Genomic DNA, 23219 nt, shown 5'->3' with positions numbered 1-23219 from the left:
GTGTGTGTGTGTGTATGTGTAGGGGGTGCTCTCTTAAGCTCTCAGAGGAGGGAGGATATTAACTCCACACCGGCGGCTGTCATAGTGGGTGTGTTTGTGTGTATATAGGTAGGAAGGATATGTTTGTGTGTGAGTGTGTAATGGAGATAATCATATCCCTAACACTCCCTGCTGTTCTGCAGGATATTAACTCTTCCCTGTAAGCCCACTTCCCTGCTGACACAGCACACACTGAACTGGACTGGTGCCACTTCCATGGTTCACATACAGTGTGGCACACTGAGACAGACATAAACATAGAGAAAACAGAGGAAAGTGTAATGGTTTGTGTGTGAATGTTGCGTACGATATCATGTAAGGTTTGAGTGCCCACCGTCTCCGAGGAACTGCAGCAGGGCCAGGTCAATAGGCCGTTTCCAGCTGGAGTCCTTCTGCAAAGCGATGCCATACCCTGTGGTGGCAAACACTTTCCCACTGCCGATAGTCACCAGCTTGCAGCCCTCATCTTTCCCCGCCATGTAGTTCAAAACAGCAGCGTCATAGATGAAGGCGTCCAGCTTCCTGCATGCAAATAGATCATCTTCGTCTGAGAGAATTTCAGCTCTTATAAAGTTCAGTAAGATATACCTACGGTACAAGTTATGATTCTCTATGTTTGTATTATAGAATCCTGAAGTACCAGTTGTTTTACATGTTTTAGCCCATTTAATACAAACGGTGTATACTTCACATTATTGCCAACGACTTTCAAAAGCATCCCATAGGTTTTAGATTGATCAATTGCTTTCAGTTTATTTGAGGCAAAGTTGCTAAAATGTGCACAATGACAACCGACAACAAAATTATGTTCAGCGGGTTACCATGTTTATCATGTTCACCATCTTAGTTTAGAATATTAGCATGCCTATATTTGCTATTTAGCAAAAACGGTATCAAAATTTCCGTCTTGTGGATGTAGAGATATTTTAATAGATAAGTAAAAAGTTAAAACTTTGACCTGCTGGTGGCATTAGATTAAAAGTCAGAAGTCCTTAGGATTCATCCTCTGGTGGCCATGAATATCTTCACCAAACTGTATGGCAATCAATCAAATAGTTGCTAAGATATTTCTGTCTGGATCAACTGACTGATGTTGCCACCCTGAAAGTCACTCACACTGCTAGCGTGGCAAAAGAAATACTGTAAAGGTGACATAATATTAACACAGATGAATAAACTATTCAAGAAAAGTTTCTCTTTACTTGTGCCATTCCCCAGTGGCACAAGACAAATTGTAGATAATGGGCCCAATATGTGCAAAATCACTTCAAGTGTTTTGAGCTTGTTCTTTGTGAAGACTGGATATTTGACAGCACTTTTCTATACAAATTAAGTTGCACTAGACATGATTCTTTCATCTAAAAATACACCCATCACTTCGGCATAATTCACAAATAGGTGCTAAAACACAAAAAGCATAAAAATCTATGATGTATAATCCAAATTATGATCATGTCTTCACTCGCATGAGAATCTGTTAAATTTAACCTAATTGTTTAATATATTTAAAAGTTCAGTAAAACTGTACCCGGTTTTGAGGCTTTGTAGAGCTTCTTCCACCCCCTTCTGGTTGTACTTCATCATGTGTGTGTGCATGTCGGGGTAGTTGCTGCGGATGTTCCTCTCTGTGCTCCCGTTTGGGACCGTCCCGAAGCGAAAAGGAGGGTAATGCTCATGTGGTTTCTGGAACTGTAGGGAGACAGAGGATGAGAGGAGAGGGGGGGGGGGGTAAGATATGAGAAATGAGGAGAAGGAGACAAGAAAATTGAGAAAAGAGCAGAGTTTTGATAACGAGAAGGGGCGGGAAGGGAGTGAGAAGAAAATGGACGGAGAGGAGAGAGACTGGAGGGAGCGAGAGCAGAGTAGGGCCGATGGTTGAGAGGAGAAAGAAAGAAAAAGGTAAGAAATAAAAGGGATGGGAGGTGATGAGGAAAGAAGAGGGAAGAGGTGACAGAGAAGTGGGGAGGAGACACAACGGAAGAGAGGGGAGGAAGAAGAAATATTAGGAAAAGTAAAAGAGGGAGGGAAGAGATTTAAAGTAGAGAGGGAAATGATTAGTAGAAAGAGATAAAGACAAAGATGTGAGTTGGAGGAAAAGAGGGTAAGAGGAGATTGAAGAGAGAGTTGGGTAAGACAGAAAGGGGAAGGAATGAAAGGAGAGTAAAAAAAGGGAGGGCAGAAAGAAAGAACAAGGAAAATAAAAGAGGAAAAAGGAGAACAGTGCAGAAATTAAACAAAAGGAAAAGAAAGAATAGATGAGAATAGACGATAAAACATTAGAGAAAAGGAGGAAAGAGGGAGTCGAAATATATGTGAAAAGAGGGAAAAAAAGGGGACCATGATTAAGAAGGGGTAGAAAGTAATAAAGAGGACAAGGGACTACTCAGTTAAATGAAATCCCTTTTAGAGTCATTCCAAGAGTGATTTAATCAGCAGCCAAACTCAATGCTGTATAAATGGACAGGATTTGATTAAATCTAATCCTAAACTAAATCCCAATTCAGTTCAATCCGGCCCGATCGAAGTTCACATTTCACGAGCTGACGTATTAATGCAGGATGAAGCAGAAATAGAGCTCAGTAAGACTGTAAACAGGAAAGATCTATTCATATTGGCTACAGCATTGACCTTTTGAGCCGAGCTCAAATGAATGGGCCAATCAAAATGAGAGCGTGTGAGCGGGTATGTGTGTTAATATAATAACTATTCAGCTGAAACTGCAATGGATTCAGTGAGATGCTTTTTTTTTTTTAAATAATTAGATGGTCAAACAAAAGCCCTGTCACTGAGACATTAGAAATTAAAGGATGGGTTCTCATTTTTTCAAGTCTATCTTAAAACAATGCTCACATACATTGAAAGCATTATTTGTTGCTGTAATTACACTGTAATTGGCAATAGATTCCATCCAAAAGCAATTTCAATATAAGTGGTGGGGATCAAAATCCTATGTTAATTGGCACTCTTCCAATTAATTAATGCCAATTAATTGTAGAATTTATAACGGACAGTACACAATAATCAACATTGCTATGTAAATGTGCCAGGTTGCACCTGTAGCTCAGACACAACTAAAACTTAGAGTAAGCTGGAGAGTCTGAACATGCAAAAATGTGTCTTTTTCTGTGTTCTTTACAATTAAACATATATGAAGAATTCAGTTTTGATTTATAAATAAATAATGAATGATCATCTGATCAGGTCCCTTAACCAATCAGATCTCCATTTTGACAAAAATGATGTATGCTCGTCACATCTGGGGTAGGTTTAACACAGTTATGTTAGACAGGGTCGGGAAGCTGGAAAGTATAGTGAGACTAACACTTGCCTTGGATGTGAGATGTGAATCCAGCCAACCTGCGGCCTAAACCAGCCTAATCCTCTATAGTGTAGGATCTTAAATTGAAGGGGCAGCTGAGGTTGTGCTGTGTAGGGTAATTTATATTGGTCCCTTGTGCTGTGGGACATAATACATCTACATAAAGTTAATATAGTCACTTAATTCAACCATAGATCATTGAGGTGGCTCTGCTGATCCCTGCTGGGGAGTTGTTTTCACTTAAGAATGAAATGCTTTCTTGTAAAGCTCCTCTGAGGCCCCAGGTGTGTGTGTTTGGTGTATGTGTGTGTGTGGTAGAGAAAGTGCGTAGGTGCTGTTTTCTTATATGGATTGACTGTTTTTAATCATTTGACATTTCTTGATCTTGTTTTAACAGCGTGAGAGAGACGAGACATGGAGACAGCACAGGGGGAATATTGATGGACGAAATTCTGACAGGACAAGTCAAGACTCAGACACCATCTGTATTGACAGAAGGCAGTAATTGATTAGTCACTCATGCCACTGTGCTTCCCACTGATAGGAAAAGGACAGAGACATTCACAACAAAGTCCTTTTACTTGACTTCATCTTAAAGGCTTTCGGTGAGTCTTTTGTCTCTCTTCCGTTCACGGTTTATTAGTCGATGCAGAGTGATGAACAGAGAAAAGAGGAGATGATGTGGCATGAGCTGCGTTTAAACACAAAAACAAAGACGTGGTTTGCTCCATATCTCATGGCTCCACAAAGCAGCCTGCTCTCTGTATGTCTGAGTGGACCTTCAATAACCGTCCTGCCTCATAATTACTCTGAGGTTATTATTCCAAGTGAAACTTTTTTATTCAGTCTCTTACCTTCTTGTCAGAGAGCCCAGACACTGTGTCAATATATTGTTCCTGGATCATGAAGGCAGCCAGGTTGGCAGTGTAAGAGGCCAGGAAGATGACAGCAAAGAAGGCCCAGACCAGAACCATGATCTTACTGGTTGTTCCTTTAGGGTTTTCAATGGGGACTGAGTTGTTGAAAACAATGCCCCACAACAGCCACACTGACTTCCCAATGGTGAACGTCGGACCTCCGGGAGCTGAGGAAACAGAGGGAGGAGAGAGTCAGAGAGGCTGTTTCCACATTACAAGGCCCTGTATTCAATTCGGAAACATCTCTAGCCGAGAGTGAGAAAAGATTCTGGTTCACCTGAATTCCAAGAATCATGTCCAACTAGAATTACCGCACCACAGTTGTATGCATCAGCCAACTAGTCAGGTTATACTGTATATGTATATAATATATAACATATGTAGTAAATACTTGAACTGATTAATTAAGGATTATCATAGATGTATTGGCTAACCATGTAGGTACATATGTACTTACTTACTACTTACTCACAATGACCTTTGACCTTTAAGTCAAAAGTGTGACCAACTGTGGAAAAAATGGTGTGTACTTCACAGCACCTTCCTAAAGCACTTTTACATTCACCCATACAAACTGCTCATCAGAACAGGAATTAACATTCTTATACATTCATGCACTGATTTTGGGCAACCAGCAATATGGGGTTCAGTACCTTGCCAAGGACACTTCAACATGTAGACTGGAAGAGCTGGGGAATCGAATCCACCAAGCATCCGATTAGCAGGCAACCTGAGCCAGAGCCACCCTAATCTCCCCTCCTGTTTTTGAGTTCTGGTTCTGAATTATGGCCATAAAAGTGTTTTTCCAGGACATTATGATGTCACAGTGAAGCTGACCTTTGACAACCAATATCTAATCAGTTCACCTTGTGTCCAAGTGGATGTCTGTGCCAAATTTGAAGAAATTCCTTCCAGAGTTGCTGAGATATTGCGTTCACAAGAACGGAACGGCCGGACAGACAACCCAAAAACCTAATGCTTCTTAGTTGGCAAATTAATCTAAGCAAATTCTTTCAGAAGTATGGCAAACACATCTTTCTTATCAGCAACAGCTTTAAGTGCAGTTGTTTGTTCTTCTTTTAGGAAAAATATACCGTCCAGTTTGTTTAATATTGATGTGATTGCAGATTCAACCAAAATAGTTCTACATCAGTGGCAGCCATCTTGGTTGTTTACGAAAACGCGCCAGTAAGGTCATGCTCCACCGGACAGTCATCATATCAAACAAGTGGAAATCTGTCTCAGTAGGTAGGGGGCCAGATGCATCTGCCAGAGCATATAAAACATGAACTTGCTGATTCGTCTGGTTCTTAGACAAAAATTGTAGTAGAAAGAAATATAACCTAAACCTATCTTCATGGCCAGATACCTCTACAGGTAAGTGAGAAAACTTTTTTGTAATTTGTGTGAAACGACCATTTAAGTCTAAGCGTTTGATATTTGTTTCTACACGTTCTCTCATCAAGCAAAATATGTCTGTATTCATGAGCCATCTCATGCCCTTCTGCAAACAACAGAACAATTTCACAGCCTCAGTCCGTTTCCATCGCTCTCTGCCACCGTTGCTCATGTGCCGCAACAGAGGGTGCCACCGCTATCAATCACACTTCGATTAGCGCAGCGACAAATGCTAATTAAAACAGGAAAATGACCTTTCGGACCTGGAGACGGGGCACGCTTTGTCAGCGCAGCATTATGGGATTGATTAGCCCTCTCCCCAAAATTCTGTTGAGGAACTCTTAAACGCTGCAGAACGTGCAGACGGGGCTAGATTTAGCGTCATGCACACAAGCTTACTGTGAAATGGTTTCTAAGATGTAAATTAAGTACATTTCATGGATCAGTTTTTTATTTCAAAGCTTCTGGCTATTTTCTGAATATTTTTTGATCTAGTAAATATATAATTACTTTTATTCTGGCCATATTATACTCAGAAAACAGCAGGTATTGCAAATTGTGAGATTAACAAAATGTACGAGGGGATCCGTGGGATAAATATGGGCTTTACTGGAGTTTTTCTCCTGCTTACCTCTGTAGTGATGACGCTTTAGTAATCATTCACTCCTTCCTGTATTCAGGAAGAATAAATTCTACCAGTAAAAGTGAAACAAAGAGGGGGAAAACTCACTTTTGGCGCTGACCAGACTGCGGTTGTAACCGACTGGACTGAAGTATTCGAACACAAAAACTGTCACCGCCACCACGGTCAGGCACATCACAAACATCATGACCCAAACTGCTGGGCTGTAGGGCTCTGGAGGAGGAGGAGGAGGAGGTGGAGGAGGAGGAGGGAAGGAACAAACATGAGGGATTAAAGTAAGTCTCTTTTGTACTTCCTGTTTCTAAACCCCAGCCTGTGATGGGGTCACCATATGTGGTAGGAGGATAGCTGATGAGAAAACGAGAAGACTACACTGATATAAGAAATATACTGTTCAGGATTTTGTGCTGAATTTTGTTGTTTGGGGTTTGGAAAAGGGATTTAGGTGTGTGTGCAGTACGTAAGGGGATTTAGTAGTAGGCTACAGTTATCGGCGGGATAAAAGCTTAATGGGAAGTTTCCTGAAGCGTGTGCAGAGGCAAAACTTGTATAAGTAGGCCATCCTTGGAAAAAGTGGTGAGAAAGAATGTGGCAGCAACATGGCTGACACATAATGTAAATCACATTCTAGGATAAGGGATGTTATGACCGGTTTGCACAATCAAATCAAAATGGACGTAGAAGAAGCACTTGTTTTTTTTCTTACCAAGAAAGGCAGATGGGGAAACTGTCCCGTTGCTGCGGGCTACCATGACGCTGATGCCTGTCTCAACAAATGGCACGGAGAAGTCAATGATTTCCGAACGCTCCTCATTGATAGTGAGCGAGCCAATGGCCATGTCAGCTCGTCTATACACAACCTGTGAGAAGACATAAACAATAAATAAAGCACTGTAGAGGCACAGTGAGGCATTGCCGGCAGTGGTCGGCCAGTGTAAAAACATGCTTTCCTGTATTTAATCTGCATTTGTACCAAACTATTTTTAGCTACTGTACAATTCTGTAAAACAGATGTGAATCGGTATTTTTTATCATAGCAAAATCTGTTTTCCACTGTCCGAAAGGACAGGCTGCCAAACTCATTTTTAAGAGCAAATTCTGAATTTCATGAGGAATGATTTTATAAACATGGAAGTCACAATGCAGCAAACACTTCGTGTTCTACAGCAAGGCATGACTCTAATAATGGCTGTCTGCAGATAAGAGAATGCTGCATCTCAGGAGTGCTTACATCCAAACTTGCTTTTCTGAAAAGGAGGATTTTTGGAGAGAGACATCTGTTTTTATAAATGTAGCACACACACACATATATAGATACAGACCCAGAGCATAGTGCCTGCAGGCACAGAAACACAAGCAAGAAGGCTCTCCTGAGGAACACCTGTTCAGTGCGTTTTACTGTCAGATGCAGCTGTGTTTGATGTGGCTTGATGTGCAGGAGAAAAGTATAAACTCCATATGTATATGCATGGCCTCACACCACTGACCTAGATAAAAAACATCAAAAAAACTCTATCTGCCATGCAATGCTAGTGTCACTTAAGATACAGTGCATCATTACTACCGTCAACAAACTGTACTGGAGTGCAGAGGCGGGGAGTCACTGCGTACATCTACTCAAGAACTGTTCTTCTGTAAAGGTTTGAGTTACTTGCACCACTACATCTGGGTGACAGCTGCACACATTTGTTATTGGAGAAAAACCTTGTAAAAGCAACATTTAGACTTTTCAGGAACTCAAACAGAAAAGCAGCCTTGTTTTAGATACATAACATAGTGCATTTTAGCCATTATTTAAATAGTTTTAGATTTCTCAGTTAGTAGAGAGGCGTGTAATATTTTCAACTGGTCTGAATGCACAAAACAAATCCCGATACTGGTTTTCACACTTTATCCTGGTCCCTCTTGATGGGACTCGTGATTTAAAGATAATTTAAAGATTTTAAAGCTGGTCTCTCTTGGTTAAGAGATTTGGCAGCAATTGTGTTGTTATTTAAGTTTCATACAGAACTGGATGCTTTAGGTGATTTGTCTGTGTTGTGTGTTAAAGTTTACTGTGCTGTACCCAAGAGATGCAAAAAAGGAAAATAATGTCTTCATTTTGTCATGTGACTTTGTATTTTGATTTCATGAAATTAAATGTTATTCTTGACCACAATGGGATTAAAAAGATAAGGAATAGTTACTATTACTGTATGCATTGTTCCTAAAACTATGGTCAACATTTACCTCTGTTTATGGTATCTAGCATGCTACACACAAATAACTTACTTTTAATCTAATTAGGGCACGCCATTGCCCAAGGCTACATTTGTTTTAGTTATATCTGTTTTCATTTTAAAACACCTTGCTCTAATAACAGTGTGTAGATGGCCACTGGGCAACTCAACACAGCTATACCAGCTACTGTATTCAGGGATTTAGCCTTCTTTAAATAACTCAGCCCTCAGTCTCACCTCCCCAATCATGCCATTCCAAGTCCCACGGACCAGCTTGCCGTGTTTTCCATTAGTGACTAGGTAGAGGTCGTAGGAGAACTTGATGGTGCGGGACAACTTCTTCAGGATGTCTATGCAGAATCCTTTACAGCACAGTTTGGTGTAGGACTCTGAGTGGCCAATAATACTGTAGAAAGGATGAGAAGAAGCAGTAAATAAAGATTTGTTTTTAACATATTGTGATCAAAAACCCTCACTGGCAGCTGGGACTGTTGTTATCTTTAGCTTCGAAGACTAAAGCTGTTTGTTCTGTTTCAGAGAGTGAGTCGTCATGATTGTCTTAAGGCAGCAAAATGAAGGGCAGACGATGGCTGGTTCATTAGCTAAAATCAATGTCTGTTAACAGAGTGTCTTTCAAATAGACAGAGGAGAAGCCTAAAAATTGCAAACACACACACACACACACACACACACACACAGGCAGTGTGACAGAGCACACAGAGGATGGTTGAGTGACTGTGATGGCCTCTAATCAAAGGCCATTAAGGTGTGTAGCATGTGAGAGACACTCACTTCCTCTCTGTGGTCTTGCTACTTAATGGGGTGTAGAAAAAGAGAAGGACAGAAAATGCTCCAAAAAAAGTAATAGAATAAAAAATTACATGGAGCCAGTAACAGCAGCAGAGGACAATGAGAAGTTAAAAGCAGAGTCAACAAACTTCTGAGAAAAAAAACTTTCCAGCTGCCAAAGAGAGAGGCCTAAAATCTAAGAAGACTGAATCACGATGTGGTGTGTGTCCAAGGACGTCCCTTTGTGTTGCCCAGATTAGGGGTGTGAAGAGACACTTAGCTCGCGAGACATCACAATACGCACTATTAGGTCCACCAGAACATGCACTGACAGTGTGACTGACACCTGTGTGTGTGTGTGTGTGTGTGTGTGTGTGTGTGTGTGTGTGTGTGTATGTGATTGATTGATAACCTACGCATGTCAGACGAGTGATAAAAACGAGAGCATGTGAGTGAATAAATGAGCAAGACACTGAATGAAGAAAAAGTCAAGCGAGTAATTAACATTCAAGTTGATTATTTTCAACAGCGTAAGAGATCATTTTAGACACATTTTAAGTGTTTTGAAAGCCTCGCTTCTTTCACAGGAGTCAATAGTTCTGATAAACGCAGTTAATTAATTGCTGCAGGAGCTGGCCACCTGTCGTCATTATGCACACTCCACTGACAATGCACTCACACACAGAAACACACTTAAATTGGGCCGCCTCTCTCTCTATCACACCAACAAGCACATGCACGCATATAGTACAGTATCCTCTGAGGATAAGCAGAGGTTGTGTTGTGTTGTGTAGTGCGTTCTTCACAAAACGCCCAGGAACTAGTGCAGCATGGAGGGAAGTACCATGAGGGAGTTAGACCAGAGAGAGAGAGAGAGAGGGAGAGTGAGAGAGAGGAGGATTCTCAAGTGAACAGTAGACAGGAAACACACAGCGAACAACCAAAGGAGGCCTGACAGGGGTGCAGCTTCAGTTCAGAGGGAAAGGAGGGCAACAGCAAAGGAGGACAGATGGAGGAGGAGAAAGAAGAGGAGAAGGAGGGGAATTTTTTTAATAATCAAAATAAAATGGAAGGAGTCTCTGTCTGTCTCTCTGTATGTATGTACATCTGTTCATACCCACCACATCACCCTTGGAGGGTGTATTGCTGGGGACTCAAGGAAGGGTCGAGTGCATGCTCGAAGAAGTTTAAAGAAATGGCTGCCTACATTGAAAACAGCTGCAGTATATTGGTGCTATCGATGGATCGCACATACCTGTCTTGGCACCACAGGAGTACCACTATGACTATTTCAACCATAAAGGCTGGCATTCCAACATCCATTAAGCTGTTGTAGATGGAAAGGGACTTTTCTGGAACTGGTTTGCAGGACTGTCTGTCCACATTGTGGGAAGTTGCCAGCCATGGCAATAACTTCCCAGCTTACACCAGGAACATTGGGTGAATGCTGGCTGCATCCTAGGAAACTCCTATCTCTTGCAGTATTGGCTCTTAAAATCATTCCCTAACACCACTACAGCCGCCAGCTGAAACGGAAGATCTACAACAAAAAAATCTGCACAGCACAGGTGGTGGTTGAAAATGCTTTTGGTACATTGAAGGGAAGGCGCCGTTGCCTCATGAAAAGAAATACGTCAAACTGGTGAAATCTTGAATGGTACTGACATGCTGTGCTCTGCATAACCTTTGTGAGATTCATGGAGAGGCCTATGAGAATGAATGGGATGCACCTGCTGCAGAAGAGCCTGTGGTGGAGGGTTTGGAAGAGAAGTGCAGGGATGTAAGAGCGGCCCTGATATGTCACTTGAATAGCTAAATATAGTTTTTGTTTTTCCCGTCATGTGTATTGAACACAAATTGTAAATTATATTCAACATAAATAAATCTTTTGTACTATCTTTCCACGTAAAAATGTCTCCCCTTTGTATTTGTCAAACAGGTTTTTTGTAAAGGTTATTTGGTAAATTAAATGCTAAAGCTCTGAAAATACATGTGTTACAAGTTACAAACCAGTTTATCTACAAACGTGTAAATACAAAAGAAACTATCGACAAATAGAACAATGTAAATGTTCAAATGCAAACAAATCAGTGCATCACAGCAAACTACATACATAAGTTATGTGTAAATGTAGTGCAAAAACAAACTATATACATAATGCATGTAGTCAGAGGGGTCCAGGGGCAGAGGAAGCGGTTCACGCTGGCCAGTCATCGCCTGCACAAGCTGGCTCAGCATGCCAAGGAAGGCTTGATTGAAAGCTGCAGTTTGAGCATGCTCCTCCCTCCTCAAGACCACTTCAAACCATTAAAAAGAGCATCAAGACAAAAGCACACAAAGGTATAAGCTGCCCAGTATGACTGATGATGAAATACCTTCATATTGGACGAATCTGCAGTAGGCTACACAATTTAGTTCCAGTGCCAATGTTCAATGCTAACAGAGGAAGTTGTGTAACCTACTCAAGTGTGGAGGTCAGGGTGGTAAATTGGGATGTAGCTCACCCATAATCACTTAAACAATTTATCAATAATCAAAATTCAACTAATGATAAACTACTTGTTTCAGCACTGCTTTACCTTTGGCAGCTGATCTACATCCCACTACATCACATAGCCACTATTTTAAAGTTGGAATATAGCGTGGTATTCCTGCTCTTAATCAGGCCAAAGAGGTAGGCTCAGCTTTCTGGCAAAAGAAGCCATCATCTGTCCAAAGAAAGGATTTTTAATGAACAAGACAAAAAGTTTTAATCATGCTAAACATCTGCTCTGCGTGGAAGCTGCTCAGACCACACAGCAAGATTAACTGATTTATATAGCAGCAGTCTTCTCTCCCTCTCTTTCCTTCTCCTTGTTTGTTGGTTGCCGTCCAAATGGGACATGCCAGCTAGAGAGAAATGGTGAAAGAGAAACAGAAAGAGGGTAGGAAGGGATAACACTGTCCCATGCTATGACAGATGTCCCCATGTTGGATAGATAAATCTTCTTTACTGGCAATCAATGTGCCATCGCGCCCAACAACAGCCGCTACATATCTCTCTCTATAATTAATGTGCCAGCCATGGTCAACTCTGCAATCTGCATAACCGCCACATACCCGCAGACAAACACACACACGAAGAGTCACTGAAGTGAACATGAACATGGCATTTATAGGCTGAATTTTTAATCAGGTGATTAAAAGGTAATCAATCTGTGCATATAAAACATATGTCTAATAATAATTTTAGAGAAAGTTGTGGTGGCACATGTGAGGCTTGGTGGCTACCATACAATCCATAACATCACATCCTGCATCAATACTTAAATTAAATAAGTAGTTTGACATTTTGCTAAATATGTTTATTCACTTTCTTGCAGAGAGCTAGATGAGGGCTATTTTGACATAAATCAATGCATTTTCATTTATTTCTGCTTTTGGCTTTTAAACTTTTGGGCTTAAAATATGAAAAGAAACACCTCTGTTCAGTTGCTGATGGTTCATATTTTTCCATAAAAAAGGTAATTAAAAGAACTTAAAATAGAAGCATGAAGGCTTCATGTGCATGTGCCACTGGATTGATTAGTTGAGTATTTTGTTGGAAGTTGTGGAAAAGGGGTCTTGTTGTGCCAGTGCTGGAATGGTTCTACACTTGAGTACACTCCCTGCTGCAGGTAAACAACATAAATACATAGAAACATAATCAATAACAGGCAGAGAGAAAATCATCCAGTGAGAATTAAGTCAGAAATAACAAACATCCAGAATAGAGCTACTGTAGGTGAAGTCTGAGGTGAAGGAGTCAACAACAAGAAAACACCAGCATACTGAGCAAATGTGAGCCTAAAGGTCGTTAAATAAATGACCAAATCAGTGCAGTGAGATGTGGTTGGTATGGCAGGTTAGCTGCCAGCTTACTAACATTACACACTGCAAAAACTAAAATCTAAGTAAGATTAATTATCTTTAATTGAAGGCAAAATATACTTGTTTTTTGTCTGACAAGATATTTCTTCTTACCAGGCAGCTTTTATGTTAGAGAATTTCACTTGTTTCAAGTTTTTTTGTCCTTAAGTAGCAAGTGAAGTGTTCTTGTTCTGTTGGCAGATAATTTTGCTTATTTTAAGTAATATTTCCCCCATTTTATTGCTTTTTTTTTTTCTTGTTTTTGAGAGGTCATTTTTTGCAGTGCATTAACAGGTGCAGGAATTTAAAGTCTGTTCATCCCTGCATCTGATCCCTGCATCTCTATATATTGTATGCTGAACAAATATGTGTGTCCTCTGGTCACAATCACAGATGATTAACAGATTCTTGAAAGAAGTAATTCTCTGCTGATTTTCACAAACCAAAAAACAGTTGCAGTTGAATATTTTGTTTATGGGCTGTTACCTTTTCCAGCTGCTGGTCGGGAGATTCAAATCTTGTCCACAGAAAATGCAGCAAAAAGCTTTTAGAAACCTAATCTGGTCTCAATAAATGTGTTAATATATGGATATACATCATAAAGAAAACCGTAAGAAGGTTTCATAACATACTATTAGCATTTCAGTAGATGATGATGAACACACAACATATGAAAACTACTTGAAATAGGTAAGAAGTTATTATTCATTAACACCATCTTAGCAGATCCAGGAAGAAAAGACGCTAATATGTCTGTGATCAGAAACATGTGTGCCACTTCTCACTCATTATACCAACATTAAGGAAGAGGAGAAAGTTTTATAGGCCACACTTGTCTCAAATATCACTTCATATCAACTCTCAAATGATCCTGCAGCGTTACTTACTTTTTATAAATCCTTTTGGAATTTTTTAATGAAAATTTATGATAATCATTTAAAAACGTATCTGTAAGTGAAGTAAGTAAAATCACAAATGAGTTATATATATAAACAAATAAACAAACCCACCATGCGACAGCTAACGTTCTTTCTTATTTAAGCATGACCACGATCATTGCACAACCTTAGCCTCGAATTTATTATTGTAACCAAGACGATGAAGCTTCTCTAACATTAATGGAATCATTTTAACACAAACCATGATTTTTTCCCCCTAAACCTTAATGGAACGTTATATGAAGCTGTCACATAATAAAACAGATTTGTTATTTTCAACAGTGATTTGTAATGCTTGCTTGAAAGCACAGAGAGATGGTGTCGTCCTGTTGGTAGGGGCATCTGTTTAGAAAACGTGTCGTTCCATGGACAAATGACAGACTTGTTGAAAAACAAAGCATGCTACTGGGCTTTAACTCACTTATTCAGTCAAGCTGTGACATTTAACCCATGATGGTCCAGGGCTAATGGGGAATGGTGTTTACCATGAGCCACAGAAGTATTGAATAAACACCAGTATCAGATGTTTGTTGTTGTTTTTTTAAATTAAATAAAATACCATCCTTATGTGGACATATGGAGTGAACCACTACTGTTGAGTAAGATTATGTTCCAGTTGAATTTTCAGTTATATATGCAATCAATGTCAATGGGATTTAGAATGAGTTGTTTTAGGGTTTCACGTTGGCTCGCTAAACATTTAAGCCACATTATTTTCAGTCACTGAAATTGTTCAGGCAGTTGTATTTTGAGTTCCCATTTTTCATCTCAAAGGACATCCACTATTTTACCGGGGTATGGTAATGACTCCAGCAAATAGTCTTATTTGTGTTAACTTAGTGATCAGCTAAACTGTGATTTCAGGCCAGACTAAAAACGACCATAAATTTTAGATTAGAATCACGTTTCCCCATTAGTTATAAAATATTATGTGTTTAGTCTCCTGCGGTTAAACATCCCTGTATGGAAACAATAAAGCTGAGCTGACGAAGTGGTTGACACTAGTTTTACAACAGATTGCAATCACATTTATAACAGACTTGTACTTCTGTTGTCTGTGGTTGTTGGAACATAATGAAGACATTGTGTATTCATGGCGAGTGGTTGTAGGTAGTCAGAGGTAATAGCTGTTTAATGGCTGTATCCTGCCATGCTGCGATCTGTATTTGACACCGGAGGTGTGTTTTTAAAGTACTCAGACACTCAGCACACACAATTACGCTGTGTTTAATGAAGAGTGGAGGTTTGCAGTGTCTACTCAGAACTAAACTGGGGCAGATAAACAGAGAGGGAGAGGAAGGGTGCAGATATCTGTGTGTCGGATAGGGTTGAGTATTGTTTAAAATTTTATACCAGTACCAAAACCAGTACCCACAAAGTGATTCCGATACCAATTGAGTACTTCATTCGATACCTTGCATAAAATGCCACCTGTTGAAGCCATAGTAGTTGATCGGTAGCCTAATATTATTTTTAGTGTTGTTATAGACAAGCTAGTTTATCTATTTTTTTTCTTGTTTAAAATAACTGTTACAATAAAAAGTATTGGGAAATTGTATCAGATCACTCCTCATGCTAAGTAGGTAACGGGTAGTATTATATGGGGAAAGACACAGCTTGTGAGTTTTTTTATATTTGAATGAGGGAGGAGGAGTGAAATAGTTTAGTGACCAAATAAGTTGTGGGAAACGAATTTAAGGTATTCTTTGGATACGTGTGTTGAAAGTAGACAATTGAAAATTATTTTGTTAACTCTCGATCAATAAACTCTCTGCGAGTGCTTTTTCCTTTATTGGTGAGTCGCAGACCTCCTCCAAAAACAACAGTCACAAGTAAACGAAAAAGGAGTCTGTTTAAACAAGTCACTAAACTACACTAAAGACACAAACAGAGGAAAAGAGAGGCTGCACATCCAGCCGATCAAACCAATTACACCTGAAGCAGCCGCAGCCGGAGGCTCCGTGAGTAAAATCAGCTGATGGCTGCTGCGCCACAAAAGTGTTTCATTGATGTGATGGAACGCAGCGATCGATCAGTGACAAGTGATGTGAATAGCAAATAAAAATGTACAGAGTGTTAAATGATACCAGAAGATGAAACCAACAGAAAGCCAAGCTTTTGGTGATAAACTTGCAACAGTGTCTAACATGCCTGAGACTGCAACATAAGGTGAGCGGCTGTTAAAATCTCACATGATCTTGGCGCATGCAGGCATTTTTTTATACAGTCTATTGTGCAAGCACATAAGGAAAAAAAAGGCGTGCTCTTCTCTTTCTTTCAGTTTGTTGCTTGCATGTAACAATGTACATTTTTGCTGCAATCTGGTTACAAAAAGTAGGCCTAGGTATCGATTGAAGTACTGGTTTGACTGGAGACATTTTGATTCTACTCAATACTGGGCTGTTTCGGTCGATACCATAAAGGTATCCCTAGTGTTGGACGAGGTATCATTTAAAAGGTTTCTATACTCCTAATACCAAAATCATCCTTTACTTTACTTTGAAAAACATATAATATGTTGTTCTGAAACTTTTATTAAAGAAGCTAAAGCCCTCAAATGTTAAATGTTGGCAACCAAACGACAACTTTGCCTCAACAAAACTGTCTAAAATTAGCTAAGTTTCTATTCAAAGCAGGAACGTTCTCATCAAATAATAAACAATTGAGCTCGACGCACTTCATTCTTCACCTTAAAAACAGCAGCTTACAAAACAATCTCAACTCTAGGTCCACTCACTGTCTCGTTCTGGAGCTTCTGGCATAAATGGACCTTTAGCTGTCAGCTGCTGTTTCCAAAGTCAAGAATGAACTGTCAAGCTCAACTTTTAGGTCGACAGGCATGAAGGGATGCTTGGGAATCATGGGATGTTTGAACCACAGTTCCATGGCAACAGAGCAAACTGAATCTGCTGATGAGGACACTGTGATATGGTTGAAAGCTCCAGTACAAGTGAGCAAAGGCAATATAGGGCTGTCCAAGCCAAGAGTTTACAGTGTGAGTGAAACATGGTGAAATCTTTGGTCGTCAATCAAAAACGGCAATTCGAGATCGTACTGTGAGACACGCCCACCGTTTCAGAAATGTGTCAATGTAACTGTTGTTGCTTTACAAACCAACCAGTCAGAACACAACAAGACACACAATACAGTGGCACGTTACCGTGATTCTACTACGTCTCTTTTGAAGACCGGCTTCACAGTAGGTGGTTCTAAAACTGATGTTGTACAGTTGATGACCAGAGACCAAAGATAATGACCAAGGTTTTATTAGACCCATCTTGCAGCCAGTGAGTCAACAAAATTACAAACCTTACCTGTAGGTACCAAAAAAGTATTGGTGTCCAATCCCCAGCCTTATATGTTGTCTGCATGTTTTTGTTTACGTGTCAATCACATGCGTATGCTGACATCTACATATTTGTGAAAACGTAACAACCTCTGAGCGTTCTTTTTGTCTTGCTGTGTGTACCTTTCTGTGCGATTGGACTGGTGCCTGCAGGGCACTGTGTTGCGGACGCATGTGCCAGTGCCCGGGTCCACGTTCTCGACCATTACGAAGGGATGCTCCTCCAACGTGGCCACGGTCAGGTGACGGTCATCAGACACTTGCTCCAGGAAGCTGCCATATCGAGGCCAGACCGGGTAGCGAACCTGAAGGATCCCTCGAGCGTACGTACCCACCTAGAGAGCAAGGGTAAGAGAGAAAAAAACTAATTGTTATCATGTACATGTGTAACTAAAAACATTTACTCAAGTACAGTTCTGAGGCAATCACCATTCACTTCAGATTCACATTGTTGATAAAAAATATAAATCAACTAATACATTATGATACTGCTACAGATTAAGCTACCCAGTATAAAGTAGCTGGTATTAGCTCCACCTTTACCAACATTAGCGATGCTTACACATTAATGCATCACAAATTAAGTCTAATAATATAATTAAATATTTTTCTGAAATGGTATATTTGTACTCCGTGGTATTACTACTTTTACTTAAGTAAAATATCTAAATACTTCTTCCACCACTGCATGTGTGTTTGAATCTCAGCCGTGACCTTCTCTGCATGTCAACCCCTTCTCTCTTCACCTGTCTTGTCTTTCCCTGCTTCACAGGATGAATGATTTTTTATTTATTTATATATATATATGAAAGAAAATTTGCATGTGCTGACCTGGAGGAAGAAGATTAGAAGATGAAAGAGGAGTAGAGTTCATTAATGCATACTGAGGAGACTTAAAAGTCTTTGAGTTCGAAAAAAAAAAGCCAGAAACTAAAACAAAGAGAAAACTGGCCGCATCACATTTATAATACATCTAAGCATGTGTTGCGTTCAATCTGTGTTCATTTTGTTGACTGATTATTCAATTATTAATTTTCAACTGAACAAACAAATTGAACTGTCACTGTTTATAAATGGGAACTGTTCATGTGATTAGTGCTGATTATTATTAGTTTTTTATGTCTTTGTGCATCTAAAATGGAAAAAAAAATGTTTTGTGCTAATAAACCAAACAAACAGACATGCTGACAGACAATGGTGGTAGAAAGGTAACTATTGAATAAAAAGCAGTAGATGTAAAATGTCACATCACACAATGAATAATCCTATCGATGTCTGCACTAAGCTCAGTGAAACCCTCTCTGTGAGAGCCAGGGCTGTTTGTCACATCAACCCAACCTAATGAACCGTGCTGAGCTCAGCCAGCGCTGCACTTACTGCATGTGAAACTCACTCCCTCACAGCTTTAATGAGTCTTTTTCATACCAACTCTTGATTTGTTTTCCTGCTCACTGATACTAGAACTCTTCCTTCATCATACATGGATGATTTACAAATCTGCATGAAGGTACAGTATGATGTGCAGGACGGTAATTTGTTTCTCTGCGCCATCTGTGAATCACAGAATCGCAGAGATGCCAGTTGTGAAGATCAATCATTTCAATCTGTCTTTTTTTTCAATCGAGCATCTAAAGCAGAAGCTCTGTCATCAGCCTGTCCTTCTCACGTTCACTCCATGTTAGAAATCAAATTAAATGCATTGTTAAATGTATTTTTTTATTTTTATAGATGTGATACGTCTTCACAACACAAGCCAATTCAAAGTAATGTACCTGAAAATATACAGCTGTTGTCCTTTTAAAATGTTTGAAACCAAAAGATTTACAGACCTAAGCTAATTTTATAAAAATCATGTTTTTGAATATATAAATTGATTTATCATTCATTTATAATGGAAAATATTTTATTGTCTTACTGATACCTAAAGCAACATGTCCCCATCAACACAGCATCTTCTGTTTGTTGGTCTTAAGTCCCATTTAAAGTGCTAGTTTGCCCCAAAAGAACCCTGTTTATCCCTAGCTGTATGTGGCTGAGCAGATAGTTTCAGTTTTATTTGGTGACATTTTTAGATATCTGCTGCAGAGACATCTGCCACCATGCCAATGAAATGCAGGTTTTTTCTGTTTTTGGCTACAAAATATTTGGTTGTATTATTTCCATAAGTGGTGTGTTGTCTCTTTTAAAAACCTATACACTTTTTGATCCACTCTTCTTCTTCTTCTGTTTTTGGTCTTTGCCAACTCCTAAGACAAATATCTGTCTCTTTAGCTCCTAAATTCACCAGCTAGTCCCTAACTCTATCTGCCGTTTGGTATAGAGGCTGGAGTTATGTGGGTCACGGGGAAAAAAGTCAATGGGAGCCTGGACGGGAATCATACGTCTGTTTTTATATAAATATGCATTTCTAATATGAGTAACACTATTATAAAATACTGTTGTCTTGTATTTTTATCTGGGTTGGGATGGGATGGGAATCATTCTTCTTGGATTGGGAGGAGACAGGAATTTTTCTTTTACTTTGTCATGGGATTCGGACAGGAAAGGATTATTTTTGTGGGAGCAGGATGGGACAACCCACTCCCATGTCACCCTCTTGTCTGGTGCTGATCGGGTTTACAGCTGACAACAGCTGCCTGCTCCTGCTAGAAATTAGGTTGATGAGAGCAGTGAGAGTGAACCAAAACAAAATTGTTACAGGACAGACAGCTGAACACTGAGCTGGAAGGTGTTAAAAAGCAGCGTATACATGAGAGGAACTGTAAAGTCAGGTGATTATTCTTTGCAAGTAACTTTTTTTTTTACATAATATTGGCAGCTTAAGCCTTTAAATTATTATTATTATCCATGTTGATTCTACTGGTGGAATAGTAGAGGTGGGAAGAAGAGGAAAATGGGAGGAGAGAGGAAGAACTAGAGGGGCCCTGCAGAGAAAGGGGGCGTTCCTGCCAAAAATGTCACCCAGCAGCACCCATCAGAAGAAGAAGAGGAAGAACATAATGTTAAACTGTCGGGGTGTCACGATGGAGGACAGAGACTTGAGAAGAGCAAGTACACCACAACCTGCCGTAATTACAGCTGAGCTACATGACACGAAGAGGAGGAGAAGAACTTGTAGTGAGAGATCAGGCTGTAATAAGGACAGAGTGAAAAGGAGAGATTAACAGAATCACGGTTGTTTTAAGGGGTGTCAACTTCTTGTTGTCAATAGTGTGTGTGAACAGCAGTAGTATATCCACATCACACCTGAACACAGGGACATTGTGTGCGACTTTCAGATCTACACACACATACAAGCGAAACACCACTTCAGCACAATTACATGTCGTCCATGTTCTTACACACACACACACACACACACCATACATACACACCAGCCAGGAGGTGACATTGATAAAGTAGGTTGGTCTTGCCGGGGTAGAAATAAATGAGTTCAACTGTAGCAGTGAGATTACATTCAGGTCTCTCTCTCTTTTTATTTGCACTTTTCCAATACACCCCTTGTGCTTTGAAAAGTGTGTGTGTGTGTGTGTGTGTGTGTGTGTGTGTGTGTGTGTGGAAAATACTCTAAAATTGCTGTGCATGGTGACCATGAAGGGAGTGATATGGCTTCAACAGGAAACAGACACATTATTGATGTGAAATTACACCTACACTTGTACCTTCAAAAAGCACTTATTGGTGAGGTTCAGGGAATGCTACGAGTTATTTTGCCTTCCATTGTTTGAGTTTAGATTTTTAATGAATCCACTATCCCCCATCAGCTTTTAATTTCTTGCTTTTTCCAAAATGCATCTTGACATCTCCAATGCACAGTGTTGGGCAGTAACGCGTTACTAGTAAAGCGTTACTGTAATAATATTACTTTTCCCATTAATTAGTAGTGTAAATAATTACTTTTCTAAAATGGTAATATTATTACTAGTTACTAAGGCATGTAATGCTGTGTTACTCGTTAGTGAACGCACCATCCTTGATGTAAATCCACCGGACTTTGTTGTTCATGTCCGCTGATAGCCAAACACTAAATGAAGAAAGGAGAACGAGAGAGGAGAGGCGTTCTGTCCACAGCTGTAAGTAGCTGCTGCCATTATTGTGTCACAGTCTAAGATGCAAAGAACATAGTCATCGAGTGTAAACTCTGTGCGACCAGCAAAAAGCTTTCAACCGCGAACATTTCTACATCTGATTTATTGAAGCATCTGCTGAAGCAGCACAGCAGCGTGAAACTTAGAGAAAGAAACTCCAGCAGCTTCTGTCACTGATGCTTGGACTCGTCAGGAGAGCTAGAGCGGTGTTAACGTAACGTTTTTTAACTATTGAATAGGCTACTGCTCTTATAAATAGGCTACATGTGTAGAAAAACAGCTGTTTAAAAGTCCGGATTTACTTGCTTTATTTTTTTATTTCAGCCACTTGTGTTAGGCTATATGCTTCGTAAAAACTACACTCCTGCTGCTGTTATGAATATGATGTTAGTTAAAAAGTCGGGGGAGACTGCTTTGTTTGGGGGTGAAAGGGGGGTGGCAGGGAAAGCAGTGTTTCCCATAATTAGTCTATAATTTGGATAATTATCAACGTGCCACATATTGATTTTCCAAATTTTTACTATTCGTATTTAAAATCATTTTTATTAAGGAGCTGTATTGATTCCCCTCTCTCTCTCTCGTGAACACCGTTTCACACACCTGTCCAACCTAAGAAAAACGTCGTCATGAGACGACGCACGAGAACAAGACAAGAAGATTTTTCACACTATTTTGAAGAAATATGAAATGCTGAAATATATGAACATGGGGTCTGGGGGTTCTCCCTCAGAAAACTGGATCATTAAACACATAATTTCCTGCATTTTGGAGACATTTTCTGCTCAAATTTACGGTGGAAATGTCTTTTTTATATAAAGGTAAACAAAAAATTCAGCTGGCATGTGACAATTCATAAATAAAAAAATATATCTTAAATGACTTTTTTTGGACAATGCACATTTGTTTCTTCTATATTAAAACTACATTGCATTCTTATTGTGCAAATAAACCTTTCTCAAAGCATTTTCATTTGTTAGTTAACATTTCTTTGTGCAAGCTATTTTTCCAGAACATTTTTAACAAATGCTTTCATAAAGTGATGGGGACAAAATCAGCCATTTCAAAATGTGGTGGGGCCATGTCCCCAGCGTCCCCAGTGTGACTGACACCTACGCACACAGCCCACAGAGACAATTAAGGAAGTTTAAAGTGGTAATATTATGTTTATTTTCAGGTTCATTATTTTATTTAGGGGTTGTACCAGAATAGGTTTACATGGTTTCATTTTCAAAAACACAATATTTTTTGTCGTGCTGCAGCACCTCAATTCACCCTGTGTGTTGACCGAGTTGCACATGCACAGTACCTATTTAAGGACTACTAGCCAATCAGAAGCAGAGTAGGACGGTTCCTGAAAAGCCAGTAAAGTGTGGGTCTGAAGGTAGGCAGCAGGCGGACGTCTTGTCACAGTGTGTGCTGCAGCTCACTGGTGTTTTTGAGGGTGTGTCTGACTAGACGCTAAGCGAGCAATTTGACGCGTTTAAAGACGTGATGCAACATGATAATGGAAAAAAAGAGCTGTTTTCAGGCAGTTCAGGAGCACTTTTTTTCTACGGGAGACGGTAACACACTTTTGGGTCGACTTTGGGCTTTTTCAAACCTATTACATGCACAAATAGGGGTACATGACACAAT

The 23219-nt window shown here is 39.8% G+C and overlaps 1 protein-coding gene across 1 annotated transcript in view; it reads right to left on the bottom strand.

The window, feature by feature from the left end:
* The window catches only part of LOC123982515 (glutamate receptor ionotropic, NMDA 2C-like), a 32025-nt gene that overhangs the window by 5264 nt on the left and 3542 nt on the right, over window positions 1–23219 (bottom strand). Inside the window, exons 4-10 of the mRNA XM_046068078.1 lie at window positions 17620–17831; window positions 8773–8941; window positions 7023–7176; window positions 6404–6529; window positions 4213–4442; window positions 1568–1728; window positions 374–561 (exon numbers count right to left, since the gene is read on the bottom strand). Coding sequence (XP_045924034.1) covers window positions 374–561; window positions 1568–1728; window positions 4213–4442; window positions 6404–6529; window positions 7023–7176; window positions 8773–8941; window positions 17620–17831 — 1240 coding nt within the window. The remainder of the gene's footprint in view (window positions 1–373; window positions 562–1567; window positions 1729–4212; window positions 4443–6403; window positions 6530–7022; window positions 7177–8772; window positions 8942–17619; window positions 17832–23219) is intronic.

This window comes from Micropterus dolomieu, linkage group LG14, assembly GCF_021292245.1.
Source record: "Micropterus dolomieu isolate WLL.071019.BEF.003 ecotype Adirondacks linkage group LG14, ASM2129224v1, whole genome shotgun sequence".
Lineage (NCBI taxonomy): Eukaryota > Metazoa > Chordata > Actinopteri > Centrarchiformes > Centrarchidae > Micropterus > Micropterus dolomieu.
This window is presented reverse-complemented; position numbering and strand designations above follow the sequence as displayed.